The sequence below is a fragment of the Anastrepha ludens genome, chromosome 4 (assembly GCF_028408465.1).
Source record: "Anastrepha ludens isolate Willacy chromosome 4, idAnaLude1.1, whole genome shotgun sequence".
Classification (NCBI taxonomy): Eukaryota; Metazoa; Arthropoda; class Insecta; order Diptera; family Tephritidae; genus Anastrepha; species Anastrepha ludens.
The window spans coordinates 10,397,441-10,425,214 of NC_071500.1; the positions used below are offsets into that span (position 1 = coordinate 10,397,441).

Below are 27,774 nucleotides of genomic sequence, written 5' to 3' on the forward strand. Positions count from 1 at the left end.
AAAAAATAGGTGCGCCATATGGTAAATTTAGCGATATGTTTCACAACCCCTAAATGTTTTCCAAAAAATCCATGCAAAATAAGTAATAATGAAATCCATATCACATAAATATTTATGAAACTAAAACAATTCATTTGTATTATAATAAAGGGTGGTTAAGTTTTAAGGGCCGATGTTGATTTTGAATTAAGTACATTTTTTTTTGGAGTTTATTGTCATTTCTCCTTATTATGCTAATATTGGTATGGCTCAATTACGTGTGTAACAAAATATCGGCCAAATGGCCTCCGCGGCTGCTACGGCACACCTTCATCCGACGGTCCAAGTTTTCGATGATGCTGAGGCATAATAGGGGTTCTATGCCGTTAATGTGCCGAATTATCTCATTCTTTAGCTCTTGAATTGTTGCTGGCTTATCGACGAACATCTTTTCTTTCAAATAACTCCAAAGAAAGAAGTCCAACAGTGTCGTTGACGTTTAGGTGTGGTTCACATTCAACATCGGCCCTTGAAATTTAACCGCCCGATACAAAAAAAAAATTAAATTACTGTATATGAAAATTCAATGCATAAGTGCAAAACAAGGCGAATCTATTAAAGGTGGTATCGGTAAATCAGCTGATTTGTTTTTTTTTCCTTCGCTGTGTCCATTTGGCTGTCAGGCTAGCGTGAAACAACGCGAATTCATTTTTCCTTTTCTACTTTTCCAATACTATTCGTTGATAATGAAACTTGCTAAATATTGTTGTTGGTCTAGTGCCACCACCTTTAATGAACGCCCTTGGGTACAAAACATATAACAATTTTAATTGAATTTAATACTAAAAATCAATTTTACAACTATTCATCGCAACTTGATAACAAACGCAGACACTCATTATGGACTGTACCAAAACTGCTATCATCAGTATACAACACATAACACTGAGAAGTTCCGGTCCTAACAAAGAAAACACTTTTTTGTTTGTTAGAAATTTGCTTCATACATCAACGTAATTCAATTCTACTTTTGTAGAACGATTTATCTTTTGTCTCAAAATAGGCCTCAGTTTCTGCGATAAACTCTTCATTCGAGCGAAATTTCTTACCTGCGAAGAGCCAGTAGTCACTGGTAGCCAAATCTGCCGAATACTGTCGATGTGGGAACAATTCGAAGTTCAATTCATGTAGTTTCAAGGCGAATTGAATACTGAAGGTAGCGCCATTAGAAAACAGTTAATTTACCCTGACGTCAGCTCCCTTCGCATCATAACACAAACGAAGAAAGCAAACAAAAGTAGGAGAAATTGCATGTTTGTGAAAATTCAGTGAATGGCTTGATGGTATTCTGATTTGCGAGATTTAAACTGAACAAACTAATGAAAACGAAGTGTCGCGCATTAAATTGTGAAAGCGCAAATGAATATATAAAGCCTCCAAATGCAGTTTTTTGCGTTTTTATGTGGAAGACGCCGCGGCTAGAAAGTGTATGTATGTGTGCGTATAATTTCTTACGTTTGGTGGTGTGGCATACGGCACATATTATGTGGCGCCTTCGGCTCAAATATAAATAATCTATTTTGTTGTCAGTGAAATTCGTTGCCGCAACAGGCGGAACGAACCCATTGGGACGGGCCTACCGTCGTTTTCCGAAAATAAGACACTGTCTTACTTTCTTTTTTGGTCCAAATACGCGCTAAGGCTCATTTTCGGGGGAGGGCAAAAAAAAAGTATATTTATATATTTTTATTTAATATTTATTTTACACAAAATACAGAAATTTACATTTATTTAGTTGCAGTCATGTCATCTTCTTCTGGAACATTGTCATAAATAAAATTCTGAATTGTATTCTGATTTTCTTCCAAATTCTGTTGAATTATTGGCCCGAATCTCTCATGTCTTGCGATATAGCTAACGTTAAATGAATACTTCTAGTCTAAGTAGTCTGTTCGTAGTACATTGGAAACATCGTTATCAGTTCTTTTGGCCCACGAATTTGTTATCCAATTCACAACTTCTTGTAAGCTTGGTTTTACAAAGTTACCTCGATGATTTCTCACTATTCTGTTTTCAATATATTCACTGATTTCCATCCGTAAATGACCCTTGAATGGCTTGTTTATTGCAATGTCAAGTGTCTGGAGGTAAGCAGTTATTCCTGCCGGAATCACTATTTGAACAATCTTCCTCTCAGCAAGAAAGTTTTTCATGCCTTTAGCGCGGTGCGTACTGGCTGAATCCCAAACTAGTAAACCTCTATTCTGATCCCTCAACAGTGGTGGCAGCATAAAATCAACCCACTTTCTTATAACTGCTTTGGTGCACCAGGCTTTTTCACTTGCAATAACATAAATTCCTGAAACACGTTGAATCTGGTATTTTTTACCTTTAGTGATTAAAAATAGCGATAATTCTTGCCATCTAGACGAATCGCCAAAATACAGGTAACACGTGCAGTATCGTAACTGGTAGAAGGAACACGAAGAAGCCTTGTGCTGAACTGTCGTTTGAGGTCCTTGGCCCAGGTGTACCGCGGTCTCATCCATAGCAACCATGTTGGAGAGTTGGTATTTCGAAAAATCGATGCCATCAACAAAAAGCTGAAATGAAAGTGCACGCTTAACGACTTCATTGTCCTCCAGCTTAAACAATGCGGTTGATCTCCTTAGAGACAGTTCATATCGTTTAAGGAAATTGCCCAACCAGTGTGACGATGCCATCAGTTGACACAGGTAATCGTAGTCTGCACGCCATTTACGAACCAGCATCTTCTCTTTACAGAATGCTACAAGATTAACACCCCCGGAGTCTTCCACGTTTCCCTTTTTGTACTTATTTTAACTGGGGTTAAACATTATTCACTTAATTTTTAATAAAATGACGTATGAGGATATAATCAGACTTACAAGACTGACTGCTGAAATTCCAAGAATTAGTTTGAGACGAACTGTAGAGGTAAACAATTAATTTCTTGGAATTTTTTGTTTCAAACATTTCTCTGAAATATGAGTATTAGGAAAACGAAACATATTATTACTTATACTTAATAAATCAACAGCATTTCTTAATAAATTATTTTTGTCACATTATTTTAACTAGGGATTATTTTCGGGGGGTGTCTTATTTTACAAAAAGTTCCGAAAATCACGATAGGGCTTATTTTCGGAGGATGTCTTATTTTCGGGAAAAGACGGTATTAGTTCAGAAATACTCTCATTGCATAGTGTTTGAGTGTACCGTTATGTATGTATCTCTACTGAATCTTACACGACAATTTTTTACTTAATAAGGCATTCTTTTAGGAGTTATGTTTTATTTAGAAAAACATTTTATGTTTTGAGACTCGTGCAAAAACGAAAATTTCATGTGTTATTTCAAAATCGTGTAAAAAAGGCCCTGTGCAAAAAAAAGAGTTGGGTGTAGCATAAAAATGTGTAAACAATTTTATGAACGAAATCACTATAATAAAAAATTCGGAGGTTATTCAAATCGGTCCAGCTCACTTAAATCTCATTATTTTTCCGAAATATTCTGGTAAATTTCTTCAAATAAAATAGCTGTTATATTTTCGGTGGAAAGGCGGCACTGATTGCATTTGTTGTGGCTTTTGGTTTTTTGTATGGTTAGAGATGCAGCCTAATGTATGTATAATATGTATGTGCAGGCAAACCTACAACCTGCCTATTGAGTTTACTCCTCTTACGCGTTTATTTGTTTTGTAAATATATATGTAGATAAGTATGTCACATTATTCATGTAGTAGATATATTCAGGTTTCACACAACAGCGCCAATACAAGCACAACTTCACACACATAAACACATACAAACATAGCGACGCAATAATTCGATTATGAAAATTTCTAAAGCATATATTTTTAACCAATCATGCGGATTTTTATCAATCGTACGTTCACACATACATATATACATACTTGTATTTATGTATTTAAATACATGCCTGCATGTAAAACATTCACAATTTTTTTAACTAAACATTCAAGTCAAATTACACACAAATTGAATTTAATTAATGCATATTCGAAAAAAAACATAATAATAAATACAACAAAATATATATATGCGGGCATACAAAACACATATGTATTTATGTGCAAATGTCATATATGTATTGCAAAAAAATATAATAAAATTGCAGACCATTCAAGCGTAACAGTCTTTTAAATTTGAATGATATAATAAAAAAATACAAATTTAAAACATTTGATTAAGCATGTATTTGTTGTTGTTTTTCCTTGCTGCTGGTTTCATTATTTGCGTCGTTTAATGTTTTTCAAAAGATTCTGCAAGGGATGCGGCGCATTCTCAGCTTCGTCTTGCATTTTTTGCAATTCGCAAAAAAATTCTTTGGTCAAATTGCGCATCTTGTAATTCATTAATTTTGGGAACTCAACTGAAAATATATAATTATGACGGGGATAAATAGGTATGTATTCAAATTTTCTAAGCACACCTCTTTTTATACGAATTTTATGATATTTACAGGCTCCGGCACTAGAAGTGTAACCAACCGCTCGCGCAGCTCATACAGCTGTCTGTTAGTTACATAGCTAAATGGCAGTCCAGAGTATTGTTTATAAGCGAGCGGAAGCATTTTGCCGGGAGTAAACGCGAAAAAAGAAAATCAGTAATGGATTTCAAACGTAAAAGTGTGATTGCATTATATTTGGGTGAAATATCACAACCAGCGATTGTTCGTGAGCTCAAACACCTTAAGGTAAGTAAAGTTTTTGTTTATCGCACCTCCGTTAAAATTATACTGGTAGCATCGCGAAACGTCATGGAGGTGGTCATCAAATGACTGCAACGTCACGTGAAATGGTGCAAACAGTGAAGAAGCGACTTGAGCGAAATCCCCGACGAAGTGCCAGTCAAATGGCGAAAGAACTGAAAATATCTGATCGTAGCATTCGCCGCATACTGATAAATGATCTCATAGTCAAGCCTTACAAGAGCCAAAAGGCGCATGAACTCACACCAAAGCTGCAACAAGTCAGACTTGAGAGAGAGAAGGAGTTGCTACGCTTGGCCGAAAGCGGTCAATTTGCGAACATTGTATTTTCTGACGAGAAAATTTTTCAACTTCAGCAGTTCGTAGACTCCCAAAACGATAGGGTTTATTTGACCGACCGTTCATACGAGACTTTGAGTCATCGATTGGCCACTAGGTAATGTTTGGCCCGCTGTAACCGCAGATGAGCGCTTTCCAATAGTTTTCATCGAGCCTGGCGTCAGGGTAAATGCGAAATATTATCGGGGAAGTATTTTGGAGGTTGCTTTGAATCCAGGCGCAGGCAAACATTTCGGTGGCAGACCATGGACGTTTCAACAGGACCCACAAGCCCAAGTGAACCAAGAATGGCTAAAAAACAACGTTCCGAACTTCATAACGCCCACACAATGGCTCTCAAATTCACCAGACGCGAATCCGATGGATTATTCTCCTTGGGCTATTTTGGAGAGCAAGGTCCGCACTAAAAGATTCAGCAGTCTCGAGGCGCTGAAAAAATTCATTGTCCGCGAGTGGGCCAAAATACCTGCAAGTCACATTCGGTCAGCTTGCGATTCGTTTCTGGACCATTTCAAGGCAAAAGGTGGTCATATCGAGCAAAGGTAAATTGATTCTTCATTTTGTATTATTTTCACACTTTTTTTTACTTTGAATAAAAGTAATTTTCCAAACTAAAATTATGGACTTTTTAATTGGTTGCACTTCGAGTCCTGGATCCTGTAAGCGGGGGGCAGCTCCTGCAGACAGCGAGTTTTTCAATCATTTTTTGCGCAAAACTAAGGGTATTTATTATCTTAAAATAAATTGTATATTAATATTCACGCTTAAATGAATATACACAAATTTTTTTGAAATGAAAAAAAAAATATAGCGCTGCTCAAACGTGGCTCCTTTAAATTGCGCCTCTTGCAATTAACTGAAATCAACCAGACAACAATTTTTGATTAAAATAAGTTATTCCGCTTTGCACGAATTTTTAACGAAAAAACATGAAAATTTGAAGTGAAATACAAAAAAGTTACACTTTTTTTTTAAACAAATTGATCAAAACAATAGTTTTAGTGATAACTAATATGAAACTGAGGTTCATGCAAAGGCCCATATATTAAAGAATATCCCTGTAAAATTTTAAATTGATATTTTGAAGTTTTCGATCTTACTCCTCTTTCCTTCGACGCTCATCACTTCACTGACTTTATAGAAATAAGTGAAATATTTTTTATATTGTTAATAAAAATGTATTAAGTTTTAACTTTTAACCACCTTTTTAACAACTATTAACTTAATGGAAAATTTGAAAGTGTTGGAGGAGCTGGAGGAGCTGCCCACCTTAACACGAGTTAAAAGTAAAACAAAATAATTATTTTACACGACTTGTTTTGTTTGAACACGAATTTCACATTTTATAAATTTGTCTTGAATCTAATAGAGCAAATAAAGTGAGATTTTGCGATGCCTGTACGAAGAATTTAAATTAGTCTGAGAAAAAGTCTCTGAGACTTGGTACATTTCGCTCTCCCCGTTTAATAATTTTTTTTATTTTTTATTTATTTATTTAAAAGAGTAACAGTTATTAATAACTATTCCACTTACGAAATAAGCACAAGCTGCCAGGGCCTTCGGCTTATGGTATCTTAACTAGAGTAATAATATAGGGAAGTAACTATACAAGAGGATGGGAGAGAGTAGTTGAGGAAGTATTAGAAGTTTAGTGGGTAGTATGAGTTTGATCGGAGTATAATTTTGTATGATATATAGTTTTCGTAAAGAGTTAAACTTTTAATTTAGTTAGTTTAATAAATTTACAAATTAAGTTAATGCTATTGTCATCTGTGTTGTTGAGTAGATTCGAAAGTTCAAGGTTAGAATGAATTTGCTTTTCTAGTGCATTCCAATCCTGGGCAGGTATCGAGGAGGTGTGTAGTCGTGTAGTCGTCTGAGTTGCAAAAAGGGCAGTCTGGTTTGATTGTGCCGTTTAGGATGTGAACATGGGTGGCTATAGTGTGACCGATTCGAAGCCGTGTAAATATCGTGAGGTTCTGTGGAGACATGTGTGTAGGATATTTGGGTGTGATCCCAAAAGGATTGTACTTTTTGTAGTGGTGTTGATAACACTGTGGAAATTAAAGGACCCATATCGCGCCGTTTGTTTATGTTAGTTCGATTTTTTTTTTTAATCGGCCTTCGAAGTTTGCAGTCAAATGCCGATTTTCAGTATATTGTTTCATAAGTACCACAAAAATTTTCGAAATCAATTGTTTCAAAAATTGTAATTCTTGCACAGGTCTCTAGCAATAATTTGGCTTTTACAGATTGAAAAAATATCAATTAGTCGACGAGTTATAGCCAAAAAACCATATAAACAATTTTGCTCCGATTCCGAACTTCGAAGGCCGATTAAAAAAAAATTCGAACTAACATAAAAAAACGGCGCGATACGGGTCTTCTAATTTCGCCTCTATTTTCACTCGCCACTCTCAGAATGGACCTAATTTTTGCTAACCTGAATTTGTTCCACAGTGTAATTAATCCATTGACTATTGTACGCATCCTAAAGAGATTTTAGTATAATTTTCCGAATATCTTTGATAGTAAAAGGTGCACTGAAGTGAAGGGGTTCTTGGGCGGCTTCTTTGGCTCTAGTATCAGCGCACTCGTTGCCTTGTACTCGTATTCCGGCATGGCCCGGAACCCACATGATCCTTATGGAATTTTTATTTGATAAGATATTATTTCGGATTTCAGTGTTTATTGGAGGTTCGTTAGAATGGCTCAATATAGCGTCCATAGCGGATTTACTATAGCTGCAAATAATGGATTTTTCCGCCTTTGTCGGAGGCATAACCTACCGCTTCAAGTAGTGCAGCTGCTTCCGCTGTGAATACTGAGCAGTAGGAAGGTAAAGCACCGACTGAGATTGTGACACCAAGCTGGTTTGTGACTGCAAACGATGTAATGGTGTATGTTATAGATCCGTCGGTATAAACGAACTCCCATTCGTTTCTTAAAGGAGCAACGCTTTCATTGAAATGTTGGACGTGTTCATTAGAGGTGGTGGACTCTTTGGGGAATTTTAGCAAATCAGCTATAAAAATAGCTTTTGAATTCCTGGTGGGAAAACTGGAGTTGGTGGCAAAATCGCATCTGATGTGACATTAAGTTTGTGCATTAGTTCAACACAACGTTGTATGGTGAACGGTTCGCGGCTATTTTTATATTGTTGCTTCGCTGAGTTTAATAATTTATTTCTAATAATATACTCGTATTCAATGAATTAAAACGTGTAAGCACGAATAAATTCTTAAGTGAACTCTAAAATGAATTTTTTAAGATTGTTTTCAACGAACTCTTTTTTTTACACGAATTTTTTCGAGAACGTATCTATCGTGTAAAAAGAAAATTAGGTGTACTGCTTTATTCATTCTTTTTTAATTTATTTTATTGATACAATATTTTTAAGCTAATAAGATCACAAATTTTCATTCTACTGGAAATAGGTCTGTTCATGTAAAAATTATCCAGTAAGTTAAAAGCAAAATAAAATGCAAAATATCGAGCTTCGGAATCACATGATTTCATTTTTTCCACAATAATTTGTTCCATTTCATCATCGTCGGATTAAGAACATTCCAATAACAACTTCAATTCGCAAATATTAATTCTTTGAGCTTTTGGGCTACGAGAATTTTTTTCCTTGTTCACTTCTCTCGGGAGCATAGGGCCTCGACAAGACTCTTCCATCGTACATGGTTCTGTGCTATTGTTTTTGCACCGTCCCATGAGATGTCGGCATCTTCTATTCGCGCAGCATCGACCTTTCCCCAAGTGTTTTTTTGGTCGACCACGATCTCTGCTCTCTTGCGGGTTCCAGTCCAGAGCCATTCTCATGATGCTATCTGGTGGTTTTCTCAATGTGTGACCTATCCATCGCCACTTTCAGCGTTTGATTTGCCTAAGGATGGGTTCCTTGTTCGTTAATTTTCACAGTGCGTCGTTACTGATGGTGTTCGGCCAGCATATTATGCAAATGATGCGTAGGCATTTGTTGATGACAGATTGTGTCCTCTGTGTGCTGGTTTTACAGACCAGCCATGTTTCGCTACCGTACAACAAGACGTACTTCATGCATGAGCCGAATATTCGTAGTTTAGTGCGCCTGGAGATTTCCGAACTCCCTCATACTGTAAGCATTCGCCCGAATGCCGCCCTTGCTTTGTTAAGCCTGCAGTTGACATCCTCATCTGCTCCCCCATCTGTCTTGATGATGCAGCCGAGGTAGCAGAAGCTTTCGAGGAATTCCACCGGGCATCCGTCAACCAATATCTGCCTTGCATTATTGTGGTTGACTCTCATGGTCTTGGTCTTGGCGATGTTGACTTCCAGTCCGACAGTGCGTGCCAGCTCGACTAGTTTTTCCGCCTTCGCTTGGATATCACAGAGTTTGTAAGAGAGAAGGCAGATGTCATCGGCGAAGTCCAGGTCCCCAAGGTGTCTGGTGAAACTCCATACCACGCCTGTTTTGTGCAGAGTCAGTTGGTTCATGATGTCATCAAGGACGATGGCGAAGAAAAGGGGCGACAGGGGACACCTTGCCTTACGCCTGCTTTGGTGGTGAATGGATCGCTGATATCGCCTTTGTGAAGCACTGCCAGTTCGGAGTTCTCGTAGAGGGCTTTAATGAGGCGGATTATCTTGGCTGCAACTCCGTTTCTACTCAGTGCCAGCCATATTGCGTCTCTTTTGATAGTATCGAACGCTTTCTTAAAGTCTACGAACAGCGTGTAGAGCGGAGAGCGCCACTCAACTGATTGTTCTACTATAATCCGAAGTGTGTTGGCTTGGTCAACACAGCTTCGGTGAGAGCGAAAACCAGGTTGCTCGTCTCTTAAGAAGCGTTCGATATCTTTGAGCCTGCTTTGTATGATCACGGCTACAATTTTATAGATGGTGTTAAGTAGGGTTATTCGTCGCCAGTGGCCACAGAGTTACGCAGGTCGCCATTCTAGGGCAGCTTCACTATGATGCCTTTTGTCCAGGACGCAGGCAGCTTTTCATTGCTCTAGACGGCGATGATGTGGGGATGATGAATTCCCGCTGATATATGCGGGTCGGCAGTCATTAGTTCAGGCAGTATGCCATCTTCGACCGCAGTTTTGTTGAGCTTCAGCTTCTTAATTGCATCCTTAATTTCGCTAAGCTGGGGTAGGATGTTGGTATTTAATTGCTGGTTGTTGTGCTGTCCACTTCAATGCTGTGTAAACTGCTAAGAGCAATGTTGCTAGTTGCTTCAAAGTGTTCCTTCCATCTTACTTAAAGATTAAAAAAGGAACTGAAAAATTAAAAAATTGGGCAATGGAGAAATGATCAGATAGAGGAGTTCATCGATCTAAATAGGACTCCTTAGCTAAAATAATGCATCTCGATGTTGTTTCACAAATGGAGGGACCTACAGTTTTAAGCCGACTCTGAACTTTATGAGCAGCTTTTTCATACACTCAAAGATTTGCCATTGCCTGCCGAGGGGCGACCGCTTTAGAAAACACTTTTTCTTCATTTTGGTGTTTCATCGCGATTCGAGCTTACGTACTCCGAATTCCGAGTGGTAGTCACGCACCAATCATTCGGCTACGGTGGTCACCACTAGTGATGCACAGGAATTTAGCTGTAGATAACGGTGTCTTCTGATATCGCCCAAAATACCACTTACACAAGACTATCGAGGCAGTCAGTTCTACGTTTCCTTAAAGAAAAGGATTTATATTCGAACAAGGAATGTTCTCCCCTCATGAGAAATGCTTATGCACACCACAACAATAACGATGAACTATTGACAAGCCATCAACTATATGTGCCGATATGCAATTTAAACGCTCAGCTCTTACCCCATGACAAGCGTAGTCGGAGACTGTAGTCTGTAGTCGTGGAGTAGCAGACGACGAGCTCTAGTTGTCTCACAAGACCTGCGTAGCACTGGCATAATTAGATATTGTTGATATTGTAGAATCATACCAATCATGTGCCCAATAGATGAATAAGCCCAGCACGTCACCACTTCATATACCCCTTTCACTAACTCATTTAATAGTCTTCTCATCTAATCCAAAGCCGTCGAAACAATACATATTCTACGCCGACCATTAGATGGCCGCGGTGACCACACTTAGCGAAGCAACAACCTGGCTTAGCAAAGCTGCTACAGCAGCATGGTGGGGATGAGAATTTTATTAAAGTTCAGGGAAGAATATAAGTGCATAATAGAAGGGCAACTCGATAACAAAGAAGCAATTTTCCCCCTCACATGCCACACATAAACCAACTAAACATGATTCCTTACCCTGAAATTTGACAATCAAGTCCCCAAATGTAACTTCCTTTAGACCAGATGGTTTCATGTCGGGAGCGATTGGTTCTTCTTTACACACTGGTAGTCCTTCTTTTGGCAGCACTTTGGTATATCCCGGGCAAACCACATCGGAAATAACTATTTTTAGAGCGCGTTTGCCCAGCGTAGTGATTGTAAAGGTAAAACCGACAAGTGCCTCTTTTAAGGTAATATCATGGGTGTAGACCAAATTGTGGTGCTGGCTACGCTCGAAGAAGGGATGCGGCTTATCGGCTGTGATAAATATAATATCGGCAGGGATTTTTGTTGGGCTGCGGTCACCTTCCTCCTTGAAACAAAATCGTGTGCCTGCAGTGGTACCTGGTGATATTTTCAGTTTTAGTGTTTTCTTCCTATGAAATAAAGGCGAATTACATTGCATTATTCAATTCAATCTAAATCAAATTGCAAAGTGATATACTTTTTCTCTGTGCGCGTTTCTTTCGAATCAGTAAATTCTTGTCTCCAGACATGCATCAATTTTGTACAGCCCGTAAATACTTCCTCCAATTCTAAATAAATAATTCTTTCCACTGGAGGATCTTTTCTGTACACTCCTATGCCATGCTCCAACGACGAGTACAGCACTGGAGGATTTGTAACAACATCAATGATGTTTGCATATGGCGAGTAGCTGCCAAAGACATCGTGATATACTTTCATGTGGTCGCCATGGTATTGATAAGGCGGGAAGTAGCCATTGGGTAAATAAATGCCCTGAAAGAGACCAGCCTCCCCAAATCGATCGTAGATTGCGCGATACAAATCGTTGCCTAGAATTTTGATTAGCATCAGAAGAATTATTTAATAAACACTTCCGATCTTACCTAGAACATCGTAGGCCATATTAATGTATTCCCATTGGCGATTCAGCGATAACGTTTGCATATGGGTTGGCCCCAAATTTGGCACAAAATCGCGTTCATACTTCGGATCGCGATGCGGGCACAGCCTAATAGCCAATTTACGATACGCCAGCGTTATAGCCTCTTTGGGTGCATCGCGTGGCACATTCAGTACAGCGTAATAATCGAGTTCCGTCCGATTCATAGCGAACGCTTAGAGGAAAGCTAATGTGTGATGTTAAACAAATTTTTAGATTGATAATTGAGCCTCAATGGAGAAAATTTGAATTGTTTTTAATTTGAAAATGATATTTAGGTGAATTTCTTTTACAGTGCGTATAAATAGCGATAGTAGAAGGATCACGGAGTAAAATGCTTACTACGGATGGAATATGCGTTTTATCAAAATTTGAATGAAACTGAGGAGGTCCATCATCGACCAAATATGTAATTACTTTGTAAGTGATGGGAAATATTTTATTGTAGCAGTACAGGTTTCGACAACCCGAATACTCAGCTTAATTAAAATTCGCTTATTTTTGCCTTAGTCTTTTTTTTTCTTTCGTGGTAACGTCTTTCATACACCCTCAGGTATAATTTAATAGATGTAGACGTCGGTTCTTCTAATCGTCGGAGAGGAGCCTGTTTTGCCCAAATTCGCCGATAAATTTGCAAGTGAAAGCAACAACAAGAATATGCTTCACTGTGCTTCATCTAACTCTTACCAGAGAATGTTAATGGAACATTCTCTGATTTTAGACTGTTCAGAGCCGTGGCAACTAAAAAATCATGGCCTCTGCGACTGCAGGTTGGTGATTGCCCGTGTGTTATTTGTGTGGGACATCTGTCCACTTTATTTCGAGGTTCTTCTTCTCCTTCGAGCAGTCGAATTTTTCTCTCGCAACTGCAGAGCTTTAATTCGAATGCAGTAAATCCAAAGACTTTTTAAAATTAAAAAAAAAAGGTTTCAAATGTTAAGAAGAAATGAGAGAAAACGATCAAATATTCTTGCATAGCCTCAAAGAGAGCAAAAAATGAGATTCGCTGTTTCAAAACATCAAATTTTATAAGAATCAACCAATGCGCATTTATTAAAGGTGGTGGCACTAGTCCAACAACAACATTTTGTACGTTTGCTTGTCACGGCAAAGTAATGGAAAAGTAGAAAAGAAAAAATGAATTGGTCTTGTTTTATTCTGTGCTGACAGCCACATGGACAGAGCGAAAGGAAAAAAAAACAAATCAGCTGATTTACCAACACCACCTTTAATAGATTCGCCTTGGAATCAACAAATTTAGATGCAAGAGTGACTGTTTTTAGTCTTTTTTTTAATTTTATACAAATTTTTTGTTAACTTACAGTTTTGGTAGCTTTAAATTAAAGAAATAAACAAACACCAAACTCAAAAATTTTCCCATTTTGGGTATAAAAAAGCATTTAATTTATTGCGAAGAGTAAAGCGGTGGCCACACTGCACAACTGCACCAATGTGACGTTCCGCATTTTATCCTTCTTGTCGTCATTCGAATTAATTTTTGATAATTCACACTATTCGTCATCCATGAAATTTCTCAATACCTTAACGTTGTCTGTCAAATTCTGCAAGCTATAATACAAAATATTCTCACTTTTAACAATAAAAAAAATCTCATGTGCAAAATTAAACAGGTAACAGCAGCATAGGAAAAAGAAGAGCAAAGTATTTTATTTTTTCTGTTGGTCTCTAAAATGTAGAAATCCATAAACAAAGTTTGACTGTTCAGAGTAACTTAAACAAAATTTCGACAATTCAAAGACAAAAATACAAAATTGCAAACCTGCTGCTGCTACCTTTTTACCAGAGATCGTAAATTCGCATGAATTCACATTTACGTTCTCTACATTAACGTTCTCTGTTGTAAATATTTACGAATGGTGGTGCAAACAAATAGTCAGCTAAAATAAAAGTGTAATTGGCCACACTTTTGCAGTAAGTTTGGCATCACTTATTTTTGGGCACTTTGCATCACTTTTTGTAATTCAATTAGTGAAGCAAGTCTAAAAGTGAAAATTTGTATTGTCTCCGCCTATTTATGAATTGTTGCAGAAAAAATATATATAAGTGATAATATCGCCTTTGTGAAGAATATTGGTCAAATATACGTTCCAATGCATTTGGGAGCGGACATTTCTAGTGCTCTTCAGCAAATCGAAGCTGTTAAGAAGGGCATCGATGAGTCTGACGATGCAAAACTGCAAATGCAGACAGCCGAGAGCCTCAAAACAATATTGGATATATTGCAGGATCCTGTTTTTCGCACAATTGTACATGTGCAGGACTCACTTTCTGAATTGAATGCTCAATTAGCGCAGCACCCGTCGATGCTTCCCAATGATTTCGATATTGACGTGGCTGGTAATCTGGTATTGAGCATCAATGGTGGAGATGTGATGTATGACTTTTCTTCAGCACCGCTATCTCCACATTCCGGACCAAGTAGCCCTGGTAGTGGGCAATTGACTCCGTCTGCTCTAGTAGGCGCAGTAGAGACGGATGACCAAGGCCGTCCACAGTCTCAAAATTCTAAAGTAGCTGGCGATCTATTCTCTGCTGATTATGCGCAAATACAAGCAATCGAGTTAGTCAATGACGGTACCGGACTAGGATTTGGCATCATTGGAGCGCGTACTTCGGGTGTGACTGTGAAAACTATTTTGCCGGGTGGTGTCGCCGATCGCGATGGACGTTTGCGTTCAGGCGATCACATTTTACAAATTGGCGATGTGAATTTGCACGATATGGTATCAGAGCAGGTGGCAGCAGTGCTGCGGCAATCGGGTACGCACGTGCGTCTCGTAGTGGCGCGTCCAATGGAGCATTCGTCGCCTGGGCAATTTGCGCTTGAACCTGGTAGTGCTATTGTGCCTACCCGAGTGCTTGTAGACCCAGTTGAATTAGAGCGTTACTTAATATCTACCGGTTATCCTGAGATATTTGGGGAGAGCTCTACAGCGTCTACACCACAAACTACAACAGAAGACGAACGCTTCGTTTATCGTTCAGATGACATTTCCAAACGTCCACCAATGGCCGTTCCTACTATCGACTTAGATGAATTGTTGGCGTTGCCTGAAACCGAGAAGCTACAAGTTGAGCTGACCAAAGATGCTAATGGCCTCGGTATTACTATAGCCGGTTATGTTTGCGAAAAAGAGGAACTCTCAGGCATTTTTGTGAAGAGCGTATCAAAAGGCTCTGCTGCGGACATGAGTGGTCGTATTCGTGTTAACGATCGTATTATTGAGGTGGACGGCCAATCTTTGCAAGGATTCTCTAATCATCAGGCGGTTGAATTGTTGAAGAAATCAGGACAAGTGGTGAATCTGCGACTGGAGCGTTACTTACGTGGTCCCAAGTACGAACAATTGCAGCAGGCCATTGCTGCCAATGACAAGATACCAAGTGGGACGTCGACACCTTCGCGAGTCAATTTGCCTTCTCCAATAGCACCAGTCACATCACAACGCGCATCCACATTGGCTAAAGCGCTATCTTCAGCACATGCTATGGAGGAGCTACACGATCCGTCTTTGGACAGCATTAGCAATTTGCCACCAGTCACGGGCGCAGATGCATTTTTGGTCGTCACTTCGCCACCTTCTTCATTGGTACAAACGACCACTTTGAGTAGTTTTGGTTCTGGCAAAAAAATGATAGCAGTGCGCGACTCCATCGATGGGACTCCTAAGATCATACCCACCGATATATCTATCGGTTCAATTGGCAAGTCGGAGAGTGAGTTAACCGAAGTAGAGGTAAGTGAAACTACTTTTTATTGCATTAAATATCATGACATGACATTCTCTTCCCAAGGAACCGATGCAAGCTAAGAATACACGTTTGATATCGCGTCACAAGTACTACACTGATCCAGATCTCTCACCGGAAGTTGAACAAGAGATCATACGCAAATGGAAAAAAATTGTGGGACCAGATGTTGAGGTTATAGTCGCCCAAATTAAGAAGTTTGCTGTTGGTGGTTTGGGTATATCCCTAGAAGGTACAGTCGACGTAGAGGGAGGACGTGAAGTACGTCCACATCACTACATTCGTTCGATTTTGGCTGACGGACCCGTTGGTGTAAATGGGGTACTTCGATCTGGTGATGAACTTTTGGAGGTGAATGGCGAACGTTTGCTTGGAATGAATCATTTAGAAGTAGTAGCCATCTTGAAGGAGTTGCCTCAAGATGTACGCATGGTTTGTGGGCGCGGCAAGAAAGCATTAATGCCGTTCTCGGATGATACTTTAAAGAAATTAAGTAGTAATTTTGAGAATTTATTGCCAGCCTCAGATCGATTGGTGAAAGCCAAATCCGATGGCAGCTTGGCCACTGCGGTTTCGGTCAATGACGAGTCTTTCAATAAGTTGAAGTCGCGCTCGCTGGAACCACTCACCGGATTGGCAATGTGGTCGTCTGAACCGCAGATAATCGAACTGGTCAAGGGCGATCGTGGTTTGGGCTTCTCCATACTAGACTATCAGGATCCCTTAGATTCCAAAGATACATTAATTGTTATACGCTCGCTAGTGCCTGGCGGAGTGGCACAACTGGATGGTCGTCTTATACCCGGTGACCGTCTACTATTTGTCAATTCAATTAACTTGGAAAATGCATCGTTAGATCAAGCAGTACAGGCGCTTAAGGGTGCCTCAAAAGGTGTAGTTCGTATTGGTGTTGCCAAGCCATTACCTATGACAGATAATTCTTTGAAAAGTACCAACACCAACAACGATGAGTCCAAATGTGGAGACGCATCCATGGATACGAGCGGAATAGGTGGCAGCGAGAACGTTTCCATGCAACTAAGCAATGCTTCCACTAGTATTGTCGAACCGGATTTGATACCCGATTGGCGAAAATAAGATAAAAAGAATTGAGACCGGAAAATGGCAGCGCGTAGAGCAATAAAGTAATTTGAATATTCTTATGTGCACCTAAATGTATTCATTAAGTGTAGCTGCAATTGTTAAAATATATTATACTTCGAGGTTACAGTACTCGTAACGATGCATCAAAATCATAACACGAAATAGTGGAGCGAGCTCATCGGAAATGTTGACGTCTATAAGGCGTTTATTTCTTTTAACAACTATTTCAATTGAATGCTTGCGCGACTGTACTTAAATTGCATATTTACATATTATTCTCTTTTAGAGTACATTCCATCTGGCAATAATCAATGCCAGAATATTATTTTACCATGGTATGTTCATATATATGTATTTTTCATACACATTTTATTATTATTTTAATATTCTCTCACAATATATTATTTAAACTACTCAAAGGCTTCATTATTTCAAAATAATCGGTAAAGTTTAAAGATTAGAAGATTTTAAGAAGAAATATAGGGCAACTTTAACACGGCGTTCGTCGCTACTGGGTAAAAAATACCACAGAGGTAATAAAACCACTTCTAACTTTTTTCTACAAAATATTGTGACCTGCCGCTTCAAATACCTTTCTGCATAGAAACAAAAGACGCGCTCTCTACGTAAACTAAATATTTACTTATACACTTATATATGTATTATGTGGTAACTTTTACCTGGTTGCGACCGTTTGTGTTTGTATTTGCCTATCAACAAACACCTGGTTAACTATCTAAAGCAAAGATAAACTACCTGCTTTCCACGACAGTCGGTTCTACGTTACCGAAACGACCCTGAATTATATCCGGCCAAGGACTGTCACTCCAGCAGCATTCACCGTATGTAAGTATGGGGATTGTTTATGCTGCTACAACAACGACCTGCTAGCTTTTTTTATTGATGTTTTTTTTTTTGAGAATTTGTTGTCAGTAAATAAATGGGCTCTAAATGTAATGCAGTAAATAAATGGACCCTATTGCCTCTTCTTCTTAATTGCCGCGATAACCGCTTACGCGATTTTGGCCGAGTTAAACAAAGCGCGCCAATCGTTTCTTTCTCGTGCTAACCGGCGCCAATTGGACACACCAAGTGAAGCCAAGTCCTTCTCCACCTGATCTTTCCAACGCAGAGGAGATCTTCCTCTTCCTCTGGTACCGCATCGAATACTTTCAGAACCGGAGCGTTTGTATCCATTCGGGCGACATGACCCAGCCAACGTAGCCGCTGGATCCTTATTCGCTGCGCTATGTCCATGTCGTCGTAAAGCTCATACAGCTCATCGATCCATCGTCTGCGATATTCAAAAATCATGCGCAGAATCTTTCTCTCAAACACTTCAAGCGTCGGTTTATTGGATGTTGTCATCGTCCACGCTTCTGCGCCATACGTTAGGACGGGCATAATGAGAGTCTTGTTGAGTGTTAGTTTTGTTCGTCGAGAAAGGACTTGTTGGCAAGAGAGATTCTACGTTGGATTTCAAGGCTGACATTGTTATCGGCGCTAATGCTGGTTGCTAAGTATACGAAGTCCTTTACAACCTCGAAATCATAACTGTCCTGATGACAGGAGGTACTTCGTTTTGTCCTCGTTCACCACCAGACCCATTCGCTTTACCTCTTTATACAGTTTGGAGAAGGCAGAACTAACAGCGCGGTTGTTAAGATCGATGATGTCGATATCACTTTAGCTCACTCCCGAACGGTGTTCGGAAGCTACCCAGAGGATACTTGGGCTAATCCCGGGAGTTGTGAGCTGCTTGAACCATATACCGAAGAATCGTCCTGGACACTCCCAAGTGAATTGCGATCAGTAACTTTCCCCACTTGCGTGGACTTCTATATATATGTAGAACCATCCTCCATATTGCCTACCGAGAAGTTAACGCGTTTGAAAGAACTTCATATCAATCCCCGAACGAATACACAGGTCTGGATGTCGTACAACACTTGCGAGAGTACAGCAAATATGGTTATCGTCGGCATACACAATCTCGCATTTTATTCTTAGAGTACATAACTAATACTTAATTTAGAAAACTTAGTGTAAGAGTCTCAAACATTTTTATACAATATATAGCTATTGAAATATTTTCAACCATCTAAAATGAAGCCACAAAATGGAAATCTGAAAATTGAATACAAATAACATTATTTTAATATATGAATTTATGCAGTATGTATTGATGCATACCTCTTAATGCATCCGGTTCAACTGGCGTTCAATTTTTAGATGTGTCCTTCGTGTCAGTATTCGATCTCGTGCATATGATATCAAGTAACTAAAAAAGCCTACTACAAAACAAGTAATTTCAAATTTAATGAAATTGCGTTGGTCGATTAGTGCTACGCGATCGCAACTACGCGTCACAGTTTCTCCACTCTTGCATCGTAGAACCTCTTTGTAGTGGGTGTGAATGCACACACCTAGACTTTTGCTTATTATGTCGAATTCGGTGCATGGATGGCATTCCAAAATAACGGTATATTCTTCGCGCTGCCAGCATGTGGAATTGTTTTCAATGACGAACTGTTGTGCTCGCGAACGGCGAGTATTCTCACTGTCGGGAAAACGAGATTCAATAATGAGCACTACAACGGTTGCAGCCACCAGCAGGCTGAGTCCGAGTAGCATGTGGCGCCTTTGGCAGGTCTCCAGCATTTTTGGTCTAAATAAATATTTGCTAAGTGTGATAGCTCGCTAAATAAATATTTTCGCAATTTTTCAATGTTTATGAATGTGTCGAATGAGTCGTCAACAACAGCTGATAATTAGTAGTGCCAAATTTGTATACACTAGTGATGGGCAATAAACTGATTCATGCCTAACAGTGAATTGAGCGACTGCGATTTTTAAATCGCCGTGCTAATTTATTGCTAATAATAAATTGATAAATTTTAGAAAAATAAAGCTTGGCCTTGGAAAGATACCATTTGGTGTGTGCAAGATTAAAAACGTTACCTTCGATCGTTCAGAAGTTGAAACTGATTCTCCGCCTATATTTAAATTAAATTTAGATTAGACAAAAATTGAGAGTAATAAAAGTACGTTCACAAATTCATTAATTACCAATAAATCCACAAAATTAATCTACCCGTGCACATATGGCAGATTACTCCCAGTCCGTAATTAAAAAGCGAGATTTTCCATACAAAATTTCTCTCCCAAAACATGAGATTATAAAATAATCCTAGATAATAACCATTGATATACAACCCTGTGTTTTTTGTGTAAAGAAAAATGTCAAAGTAGATACGAAATAAAATGGATATCGGCAAAGAAAACAGTTTTTGCAGACATAATCTAATAAAATATTTGTTAGGTATTATTAACTATGCATTCATATAACAGGAGAAAAGCGTGTGTCCTCTTAATACTTATTATAAAATGTGATATCGAATTTCGAATGCTTATCGCTGTTATAATTTTTTGAATCCTCAGTAAACATCGATTACGGATTTCCTCCAACTGTTTATTATTAGCAGGCAATTGCGCAAATACATAAGCTTTTCCTTCTCCTTTTCTCCTCCTTCTTCTGTTCTCCATATCGTTAATAATAATTAAACAAACCAAAACCATCTAAATATTCCACCAAAATAATTTATGTGAAGAAAAACCTTTCACAGCAGTATTGACAGCTGATTGTCAATTTTGCAGGTAATCTGCCATATGTGAACGGGTAGTTTAATTTTGTGGATTTACTGGTAATTAATGCATATGTGAACGTACTTTTATGTTTTTACAATTACTGTAATCAAATGTAATCGGTATCCTAAATGCAGAGGTGGAATGTCACTCATCACTAGTATAAACAGTGCTCCCCGTTTTAGTAATTAAGAAACTCGAAAAATTGTTTCAAGTTTTATTTATTTAATTAGATATATTATGTATTATACGAAAATGAAAATATTTAACCATGGGTATGCCATTGTTTGATAGAAAATACCTCACAAAATAAATATAGTATTCATCTACGGATAAAAGAGGATTTTGTTGGAACTTGGGTGCACTGTTGTTTCATCTGTTTTGGCGCCACTTCAGGCAGTGCAAAGTTGTGTTTGTTTCCAGTTAATTAATTATTTCGCCAATTATATTAAAAACAAACATATGCAGTTAACTCCATAATGGATATAGATCGTCTGAAAAGAAAAATTACCTCTTCATTCAAGCTAAGTGGTTTTCTTATACGTTCGGAGAACAGCGCCTATTTGGCCGAGCAGCTCCTTCCGTTCGATGATGCAGAGCGTGAAAAGTGGCTGACAGTTATCACGGAAAACTTGCAGGGTCAGCGTTTGCAAACGACGCAAGTGGAACGCGGTGCACTCGAAAAAGCTATAAACGAAATTAATCGAGTTGGGTTAGATGAGGGCGAGACAGTTTTCTCCCTGATCAGTGCATTCAAAGTGCCACGCTACCGTTACAATACGCAATTTAAGAAATTCGAGTTGAACTGCGATCCGCGCTGCATTCTGACACGGCCCTCAATGAAGGCAGCACATTTGCGTGAACGGTACGCAATGTTGCTCCAGAAGACATTGCGCCATGAGTTATTTGCACCTGTCATTATACAGGGTGGTGTTTCAGCAGAGTCAAAAGTGAAGAAGTTCAAATTGCAGTATGCGGAAAATTTGCTTGCGACATCCTCGGTAAAAGAGGCTGTTGTACTTGGATTGCTGACACAATTGAAAGAAGGCAAATTTTTCATAGAAGATCCGACGGGTAGTATTGAGCTCGACTTGAGTGGCTCGCGCTTTCATTCGGGTTTCTTTTGTGAGGGCTGCTTCGTTTTGGCTGAAGGTTCATATAATAATGGAGTGCTGAAAGGTGAGCTATTCTTATAAAATATTACTCACTCAGCACAAAGGAAATAAAAATAAAATTATTTGCAGTTGATGGCTTGGGTTTTCCGCCCGCCGAACCTGCGACTAGTTCACGCGCTTTCTTTGGAACACAAAACAGCTGGGGTGGTGACTCGCTGAAACTGTTGAAATATTCCACGCGCCTGCAAGAATTGGAAAGTACCAACACCGAGGCTACTCTGGTATTCCTATCAGATGTGCGTCTAGATAATCCTGTGGTTTTAGAACGTTTGCGTATGTTGTTCGTTGGTTATGATTCGTGTCCGCCCGTAGCTATAGTATTAATGGGACCCTTCTCCGCTTCCAACAGTAATTATCAAGCATTATCACAACACCTGACTGCCTTAGGCGCATTAGCCGCTGGTTGCGATCAACTGAAAAAGCAAACGGATTTGATTTTAGTGCCTTCCTGTGATGATCCTACTGCACCGAATATTCTGCCACGCGCCTCACTACCTGAAATACTAGCAACGGGCTTGCGAAAATCGTGGCCTCGCACCCTGCTTGCTACAAACCCTTGCCGGTTGCAGTACTGTACGCAACAGATTGCTGTGTGTCGATTGGACTTGATGGCGAAATTTTGTCGGAATACGTTACACTTTCCGCCCGATACTGATAATATTGAAAAACATTTCGCACGAACACTCATATGTCAAAACCATCTAACGCCCATACATCCGATTGCCATGCCAGTAAATTGGGACTACGATGCCGCATTGTGGTTATATCCGTTGCCGGATTTGGTGGTTATTGGAGACTCGTGCCAAAGTTTCTCTACAACACAACACGGATGTACGGTGCTTAATACAGGTTCATTTGTCAAATCGAAATTCGCATTTAAAGTTTATATACCGGCAACGCGCGCCATTGAGGACTCTGAAATTCCTGATGATATGGCAGTGGAATGACAAAAATTCTAAATTTAGGTTTTTAAGTGAAATTATACTTTTAAGTGCTATGTTCATATACCATATTTAATGCGTATTAATCAAGTTTATATGTCATGTAAGTATGTAGATATGCATAACTTTCTCCCCATCTTAGGTGCATTTATTGAACTTATAGGCGGCCGTCATAGCCGAATGGGTTGGTGTGTTATTGCCAGGTTGAAGTGCGTTGGTTGAATCTCCGTTCATGAAACAGCAAAATGAGAAAGGGTTTTCTAGTAGTGGTCGCCCATCGGAAGGCAATGGCAAACCTCCAAGGGTATTTCTGCCATGAAAGGCTCCTCAAAAAATATCTGCCGTTCGGAGTTTGCTTAAAACTGTAGGCCCCCCCATTTGTAGCACAATATCAAATAGAAGAAGGAGCACGGCCAAACATCAAAGAGTATGCGCCTATTTATTTATTTTTTTAATGCCAAACCTCTGAGTGTATTTCTGCCATGAAAAAGTTTCTCATAAAAAACCATCTGCTGTTCGGAGGTGGTTTAAAACTGTAGGCTCTCCATTTGTGGAACAACATCACACATTGGAGGAATAGCTCGGCCATCTACCTAACAACGTAAGCGCCAATTGAATATACTATATATAATATATCTGTATATACATATATGTATGTGCATATGCCTTTCACTCATGCACGCAATCTATGCACTATTCATATGTTTTCTTCTTAATATTTTATATTTATTACCACCGCATTTTGTCTTAGGCTGTCGACCACACAACTGAGGTGTGTGTTGGCTGTGATAAGAATAGGAACTCGTTCCGAAACCATCAACGAGTATTAGCTCAGACATCATTATTATCACGGGCATCCTCATTGTCACCAGCAGCAGCAAAACCCTATTGCGAACAATGTATGCACATTATCAGAGCGCCTCAGATCGCTTACAACGGCACACCATGTGTTCCATAGCACACAAACAGTATGTGGAAAGGTTGTAAAAAATCATCTTAACGTGGGTTGTACGCAGCGCACAATCTGCTACGATTCCAAGCGGGCAAAACAAATTGTCAGCGTTGCTGCTGCTAAAAACTTTGAATGTTTTGATGTCACCTAAGCAGGGTTGGTAGTGTAAGTGTTAACCCAGACCACTAAAACGGGAAGTCCTGTGTGAAATATAAACGTTTAGCTATTCATGTGTGAGTTAATTGCTAATTAAAGGAGAGTAGGAAGGTTAGTATGATGTGAGGGTAATCAAAGCACATAAATGAATAAATATAACATTATCATTATCATCAATAAAAATTGCTCGTTAGTATCTTTATTTAGTTGTACTAGTTGTAATTTCTAAACGTTACTCTGATTATACCTTAAGATGCGTCAATAAAAAAAAAAAAAAAAAAAAAAAAAATTAGGCCTGTTAATGTAAAATTATCCAGTAATTTGCCAGTAACTTAATTTGTAAGTTTTACGAATAGCTGATTAAATTGTTGGCAAGAAAAATCACAAAAATTAAAAGATTTTTCACTTCAGCTACCTCGTATTAAATTAAAAAAGAAAAATAATAAAGCGAATAAAATGCAAAATAACGAGCTTTGGAATCACATGATCTCATTTTGTCTGCAATAATTTGTTCCCATTCATCATTGCGATCAGCTGTTTTATCACTTGCCAATTCTTAAGTTAGGTTGAAGCGGATGTCCTGTGGGAAACACTCAGGGTCGTAGCCCATTGGGATGTCGCGTTGTTGTTGTTGTTGCTTTAACAGTAATAGAAGCCCCGTCAGTGTAGGGTATATCACCGGTCGTCTTCGTCTGGCTCATCTCGTAGGTAAGGCAGGAAACATGCTGTTTCGACGGGTTGGTTTCCGAGAGAGAGGGGTGTTAGATGAGTAGGTTTTAAAGGGCATGTGAAAAGGTGGTTAGTGTCGTGCGGGGTGCCTTCACATGCCGGACATATATTTGGTATATCGGAGTCAATTCTGGATACGTAGGAGTTTAACCTGCTACAGTATCCAGACCGTAATTGTGCCAGTGTTACACGTGTCTCACGGGGAAGCTCTTCATCTGCCATAGGTGGTGGTTGGACTTCGATTACGGCATTCACAGGACGCGAGCTTAAGAAGGTGGTGACGGTCTCCCGGTGAATGTCGTTCATTGACTGTCTAAACACTGTCTGGTCCAGTAGATTTCTGTCAGTTTTGTCCTGGATCTCGTCGGCATAGTTTAAAAGGTGCCTCCTGACGTTCCTAGGAGGCGGATCTGGCTCAGGCAGGTGTCTGTAAGGGTGAAACCTGCGGTAGCACCCTAGCAGGAACTGCTTGCTGAGCAATGTGTTGTACTCCATTACAGTCTAGAATAGTAAAGCTCCGTCTGGATAGAGCAGGACAATGGTACGGAAGGTGCAAGATTGTCTCTTCCTCATCAAGACAACATCACAGAAATGCTTGCACACCCATCCTTTGGGCGTGCCTAACTATTAGGCAGTGCCCCATTAGCACAGCGTTTAGCATTTAAAGTCGGGCCACAGTTGACGAACGATTTTTCAGGTGGCTTCATTACGCCATCTTTCGTTCGCTCTCCTTACGATTTCTTCAAGGATGAGTAGCTTACATGTTTGCAAGGGTATACCCATAACATTGTCTATGTACTCATCGGTCAATTTGGTGCCGGTTCTCGCTAGTTCATTGGCTCTGCAGTTCCCCTCAATGTCACAATGGCCAGGAATCCATTTTCTCATTAGGTGAAATGACTCAGCCATCTCATTAAGATATGCGCGGCATTTCATGGCTACCTTGGAGTTTGTCGACTGTTTTGTGAGAGGTTTTATCACCGCCTGGCTGTCAGTGAAAATGTAGATGTTATTTCCAGATACCGCATCACACTGTACCAGTGTCGCGGCTTTCATTATTGTCATCAGTTCAGCCTGAAAGACACTACTGTAGTCGGGGAGCCGAAAACTGAACTTGCAAATTCTTACAATTAAAAATGTATCCAATAAAAACTTGCAATTCTTCTCAAAATGAAATGCCATTTCACTCTCTCACTTTTCCGTACTTTGCAAATAAACTACGAACTATTTGCTTCATGAACAGACCTGTTCAGCTCACATTCCAATGGGGTGAAATTAAATTTTGAATTCTTTCGCGAATTTAAGAAATTGTTTCAGAATTTCTTGGTAGGTTGTTGGGTTTCCTTATTAGTCATGGGTTACTTGACTTACTTACGAAATTTACCGATTTTTCTCAACAATCAGTCACGCATTGTTAATAGAAGGCCTGTTTAAGCATCTCCCGTTTCCAAGACAGTAGGTTCCACGTCGTCAGAACGACGAGGATTTATATCTGGCCAAGATACTCACTTCAGCAGTAATACCCATAAATGTGGGTGGAATACGTTATGTGTTTACAGTAACAACAACTCATCGTCCCCTCCAGTAAGCTGCTACAATAACAACAACGTGTTCATCGGCAGCGCTTCGGCATTAGAAGTATTAATCAATGAGGATGTTGTTATTGCTGTGGCAACTTATCAATGCCTTGGTTAATTCGATTAGCCAACCAGTTGTTTTTGTAGCTTTTGTCATCTAATGGTCATAGCGAGAAACGAGCTGTTGTCATGCCAGCTGATTCTACCGGTTACCGGAAACACCCGGATTTATATGCGGCTAAGAACTGTCGCTAAGGGAAACGTTCCCCTAATTTTTGTAGCGCATGTCATGCTGTACAACAGCAACAACAAAGAAACAAACTGTTGGTTCCTTAACCCACTTTTATGCAGTAACATATTTCGAAACTCCCAATAACCAGAATGCGTCTCTTTGATCTCGGATAGAAAAATTTAAATATTGTGGCATGCCTATGCGAGCTCTTAGAAGTTGATGCTTCTCCTCAATCTAATTGAATCTAAAGACGACATCCGTACGGTACACTAGACAGGGCTAGTTTACTGGGCCGACAGCCCTTGGTCGGAAAAACACGATCCATTCTGGTACATTAGGAGGCATCTCTTCAATTACGCCGATGAAATCCAGCACAAAACGAACCGACACCTACTGAATCGGAATCCGGAAGTTTGCTAATGTCCTCTTACATACAACTGCAGATTTGCTAATTTTCAAAAAATCGGAATATTTCATTTCAAGTTTAATATATCTGAGAGATCTCGACCCCTCTCTCAGTCACTGTCAATTCTAAAACATTGCTTGGTCGGTTTTTTTGTCCGCATAGATTTCTTAGCTTAACTGCAACTTAATAGTGCGACGTCGTGTCAAAGTTACTGGGTTTTGGGCTTGTAGCAGCATAAACATTTCTGACACATGCACGGGGAATGCTGCTGGAATGGCAGTCCTTGGTCGGATAACAAATCCGTGTCATTCCGGTAACGTAGAATCGACTACGGCGTAGTCTGCAGATAGAGGTTTTCTGAGGTCCAAAAATATTTTGAAGAAGAGTGGCCTACATTAGGTCTTAAGATTGCAGGGCATACTTCATATACTTGTACATATCCATCTATCTGATGCAACAATCATTTTGAATAATTTGGTTCGCTGGTATATTCTTTGAGACGTAACCAACTAAAAAATACTTATTTTTTATATGCCACTGTTGAAGAGGACCTATTATTTTTTATGACCTAAAGCCGATTTAGAAAAATATTGTTTCGTCAGTTGCACATGGAATATAGCGAATGTTGGTGGGCATTTGGTGGTTGCTGTGCTGGAACATTGCCAACAAGCCGCGCGTGTAAGAAGACGAGTGTATCAGTGTGACATATATTCTCACATATGTACGAATGCAAGTACGAAAGTATGCTCTAATGTTGAGTTATTTTTGTATACAATGAAATGAAGTTGGAACTCCTTTACCAAATATG

At 39.4% G+C, this 27,774-nt stretch overlaps 4 protein-coding genes across 5 annotated transcripts; 2 read left to right on the forward strand and 2 right to left on the reverse strand.

Moving 5' to 3' along the window:
* Nucleotides 1-2,407: 2,407 nt before the first annotated feature.
* Nucleotides 2,408-12,791, reverse strand: LOC128861440 (dnaJ homolog subfamily B member 13). Of its 2 annotated transcripts, none has more exons than XM_054099578.1 (5): nucleotides 12,572-12,791; nucleotides 12,223-12,465; nucleotides 11,817-12,168; nucleotides 11,348-11,748; nucleotides 2,408-4,395 (listed from the first exon to the last, which is right to left on the reverse strand). In XM_054099578.1, exons 2-5 carry the CDS (start codon nucleotides 12,443-12,445, stop codon nucleotides 4,253-4,255), a joined length of 1,119 nt encoding a protein of 372 aa, XP_053955553.1. In that variant the 5' UTR covers nucleotides 12,446-12,465; nucleotides 12,572-12,791; the 3' UTR covers nucleotides 2,408-4,252. The 2 variants fall into 2 exon arrangements, with proteins under 2 accessions (XP_053955553.1, XP_053955552.1); XM_054099577.1 differs by having other exon boundaries at nucleotides 12,621-12,790.
* Nucleotides 12,792-14,241: 1,450 nt separating this feature from the next.
* On the forward strand, nucleotides 14,242-17,567 carry LOC128861441 (patj homolog). The gene is made up of 2 exons (XM_054099579.1): nucleotides 14,242-16,036; nucleotides 16,095-17,567. Exons 1-2 carry the CDS (start codon nucleotides 14,390-14,392, stop codon nucleotides 17,145-17,147), a joined length of 2,700 nt encoding a protein of 899 aa, XP_053955554.1. The 5' UTR covers nucleotides 14,242-14,389; the 3' UTR covers nucleotides 17,148-17,567.
* Nucleotides 17,568-19,085: 1,518 nt separating this feature from the next.
* LOC128861442 (protein JTB) lies at nucleotides 19,086-19,955 on the reverse strand. The gene is made up of 2 exons (XM_054099580.1): nucleotides 19,347-19,955; nucleotides 19,086-19,280 (listed from the first exon to the last, which is right to left on the reverse strand). The coding sequence occupies exon 1, from the start codon at nucleotides 19,812-19,814 to the stop codon at nucleotides 19,350-19,352; it is 465 nt and encodes a 154-aa protein (XP_053955555.1). The 5' UTR covers nucleotides 19,815-19,955; the 3' UTR covers nucleotides 19,086-19,280; nucleotides 19,347-19,349.
* A 989-nt stretch (nucleotides 19,956-20,944) lies between these two features.
* Nucleotides 20,945-22,985, forward strand: LOC128861443 (DNA polymerase epsilon subunit 2). Its single transcript, XM_054099581.1, has 2 exons — nucleotides 20,945-21,977; nucleotides 22,043-22,985. Exons 1-2 carry the CDS (start codon nucleotides 21,278-21,280, stop codon nucleotides 22,918-22,920), a joined length of 1,578 nt encoding a protein of 525 aa, XP_053955556.1. The 5' UTR covers nucleotides 20,945-21,277; the 3' UTR covers nucleotides 22,921-22,985.
* The last annotated feature ends 4,789 nt before the right edge of the window (nucleotides 22,986-27,774 follow it).

Excerpts from the sequence above, each read along its gene's own strand:
- LOC128861440 (XM_054099578.1), bottom strand. The coding sequence starts at position 12,445 with ATGAATCGGACGGAACTCGATTATTACGCTGTACTGAATGTGCCACGC. Across the intron at positions 12,169-12,222 it reads TATGGCCTACGATGTTCTAG|GCAACGATTTGTATCGCGCA; the intron begins GTAAGATCGGAA and ends TCAAAATTCTAG. Across the intron at positions 4,396-11,347 it reads CTTGATTGTCAAATTTCAGG|TTGAGTTCCCAAAATTAATG; the intron begins GTAAGGAATCAT and ends ATATATTTTCAG.
- LOC128861441 (XM_054099579.1), top strand. The coding sequence starts at position 14,390 with ATGCATTTGGGAGCGGACATTTCTAGTGCTCTTCAGCAAATCGAAGCT. Across the intron at positions 16,037-16,094 it reads GTGAGTTAACCGAAGTAGAG|GAACCGATGCAAGCTAAGAA; the intron begins GTAAGTGAAACT and ends TCTCTTCCCAAG.
- LOC128861442 (XM_054099580.1), bottom strand. The coding sequence starts at position 19,814 with ATGCTGGAGACCTGCCAAAGGCGCCACATGCTACTCGGACTCAGCCTG.
- LOC128861443 (XM_054099581.1), top strand. The coding sequence starts at position 21,278 with ATGGATATAGATCGTCTGAAAAGAAAAATTACCTCTTCATTCAAGCTA. Across the intron at positions 21,978-22,042 it reads TAATAATGGAGTGCTGAAAG|TTGATGGCTTGGGTTTTCCG; the intron begins GTGAGCTATTCT and ends AATTATTTGCAG.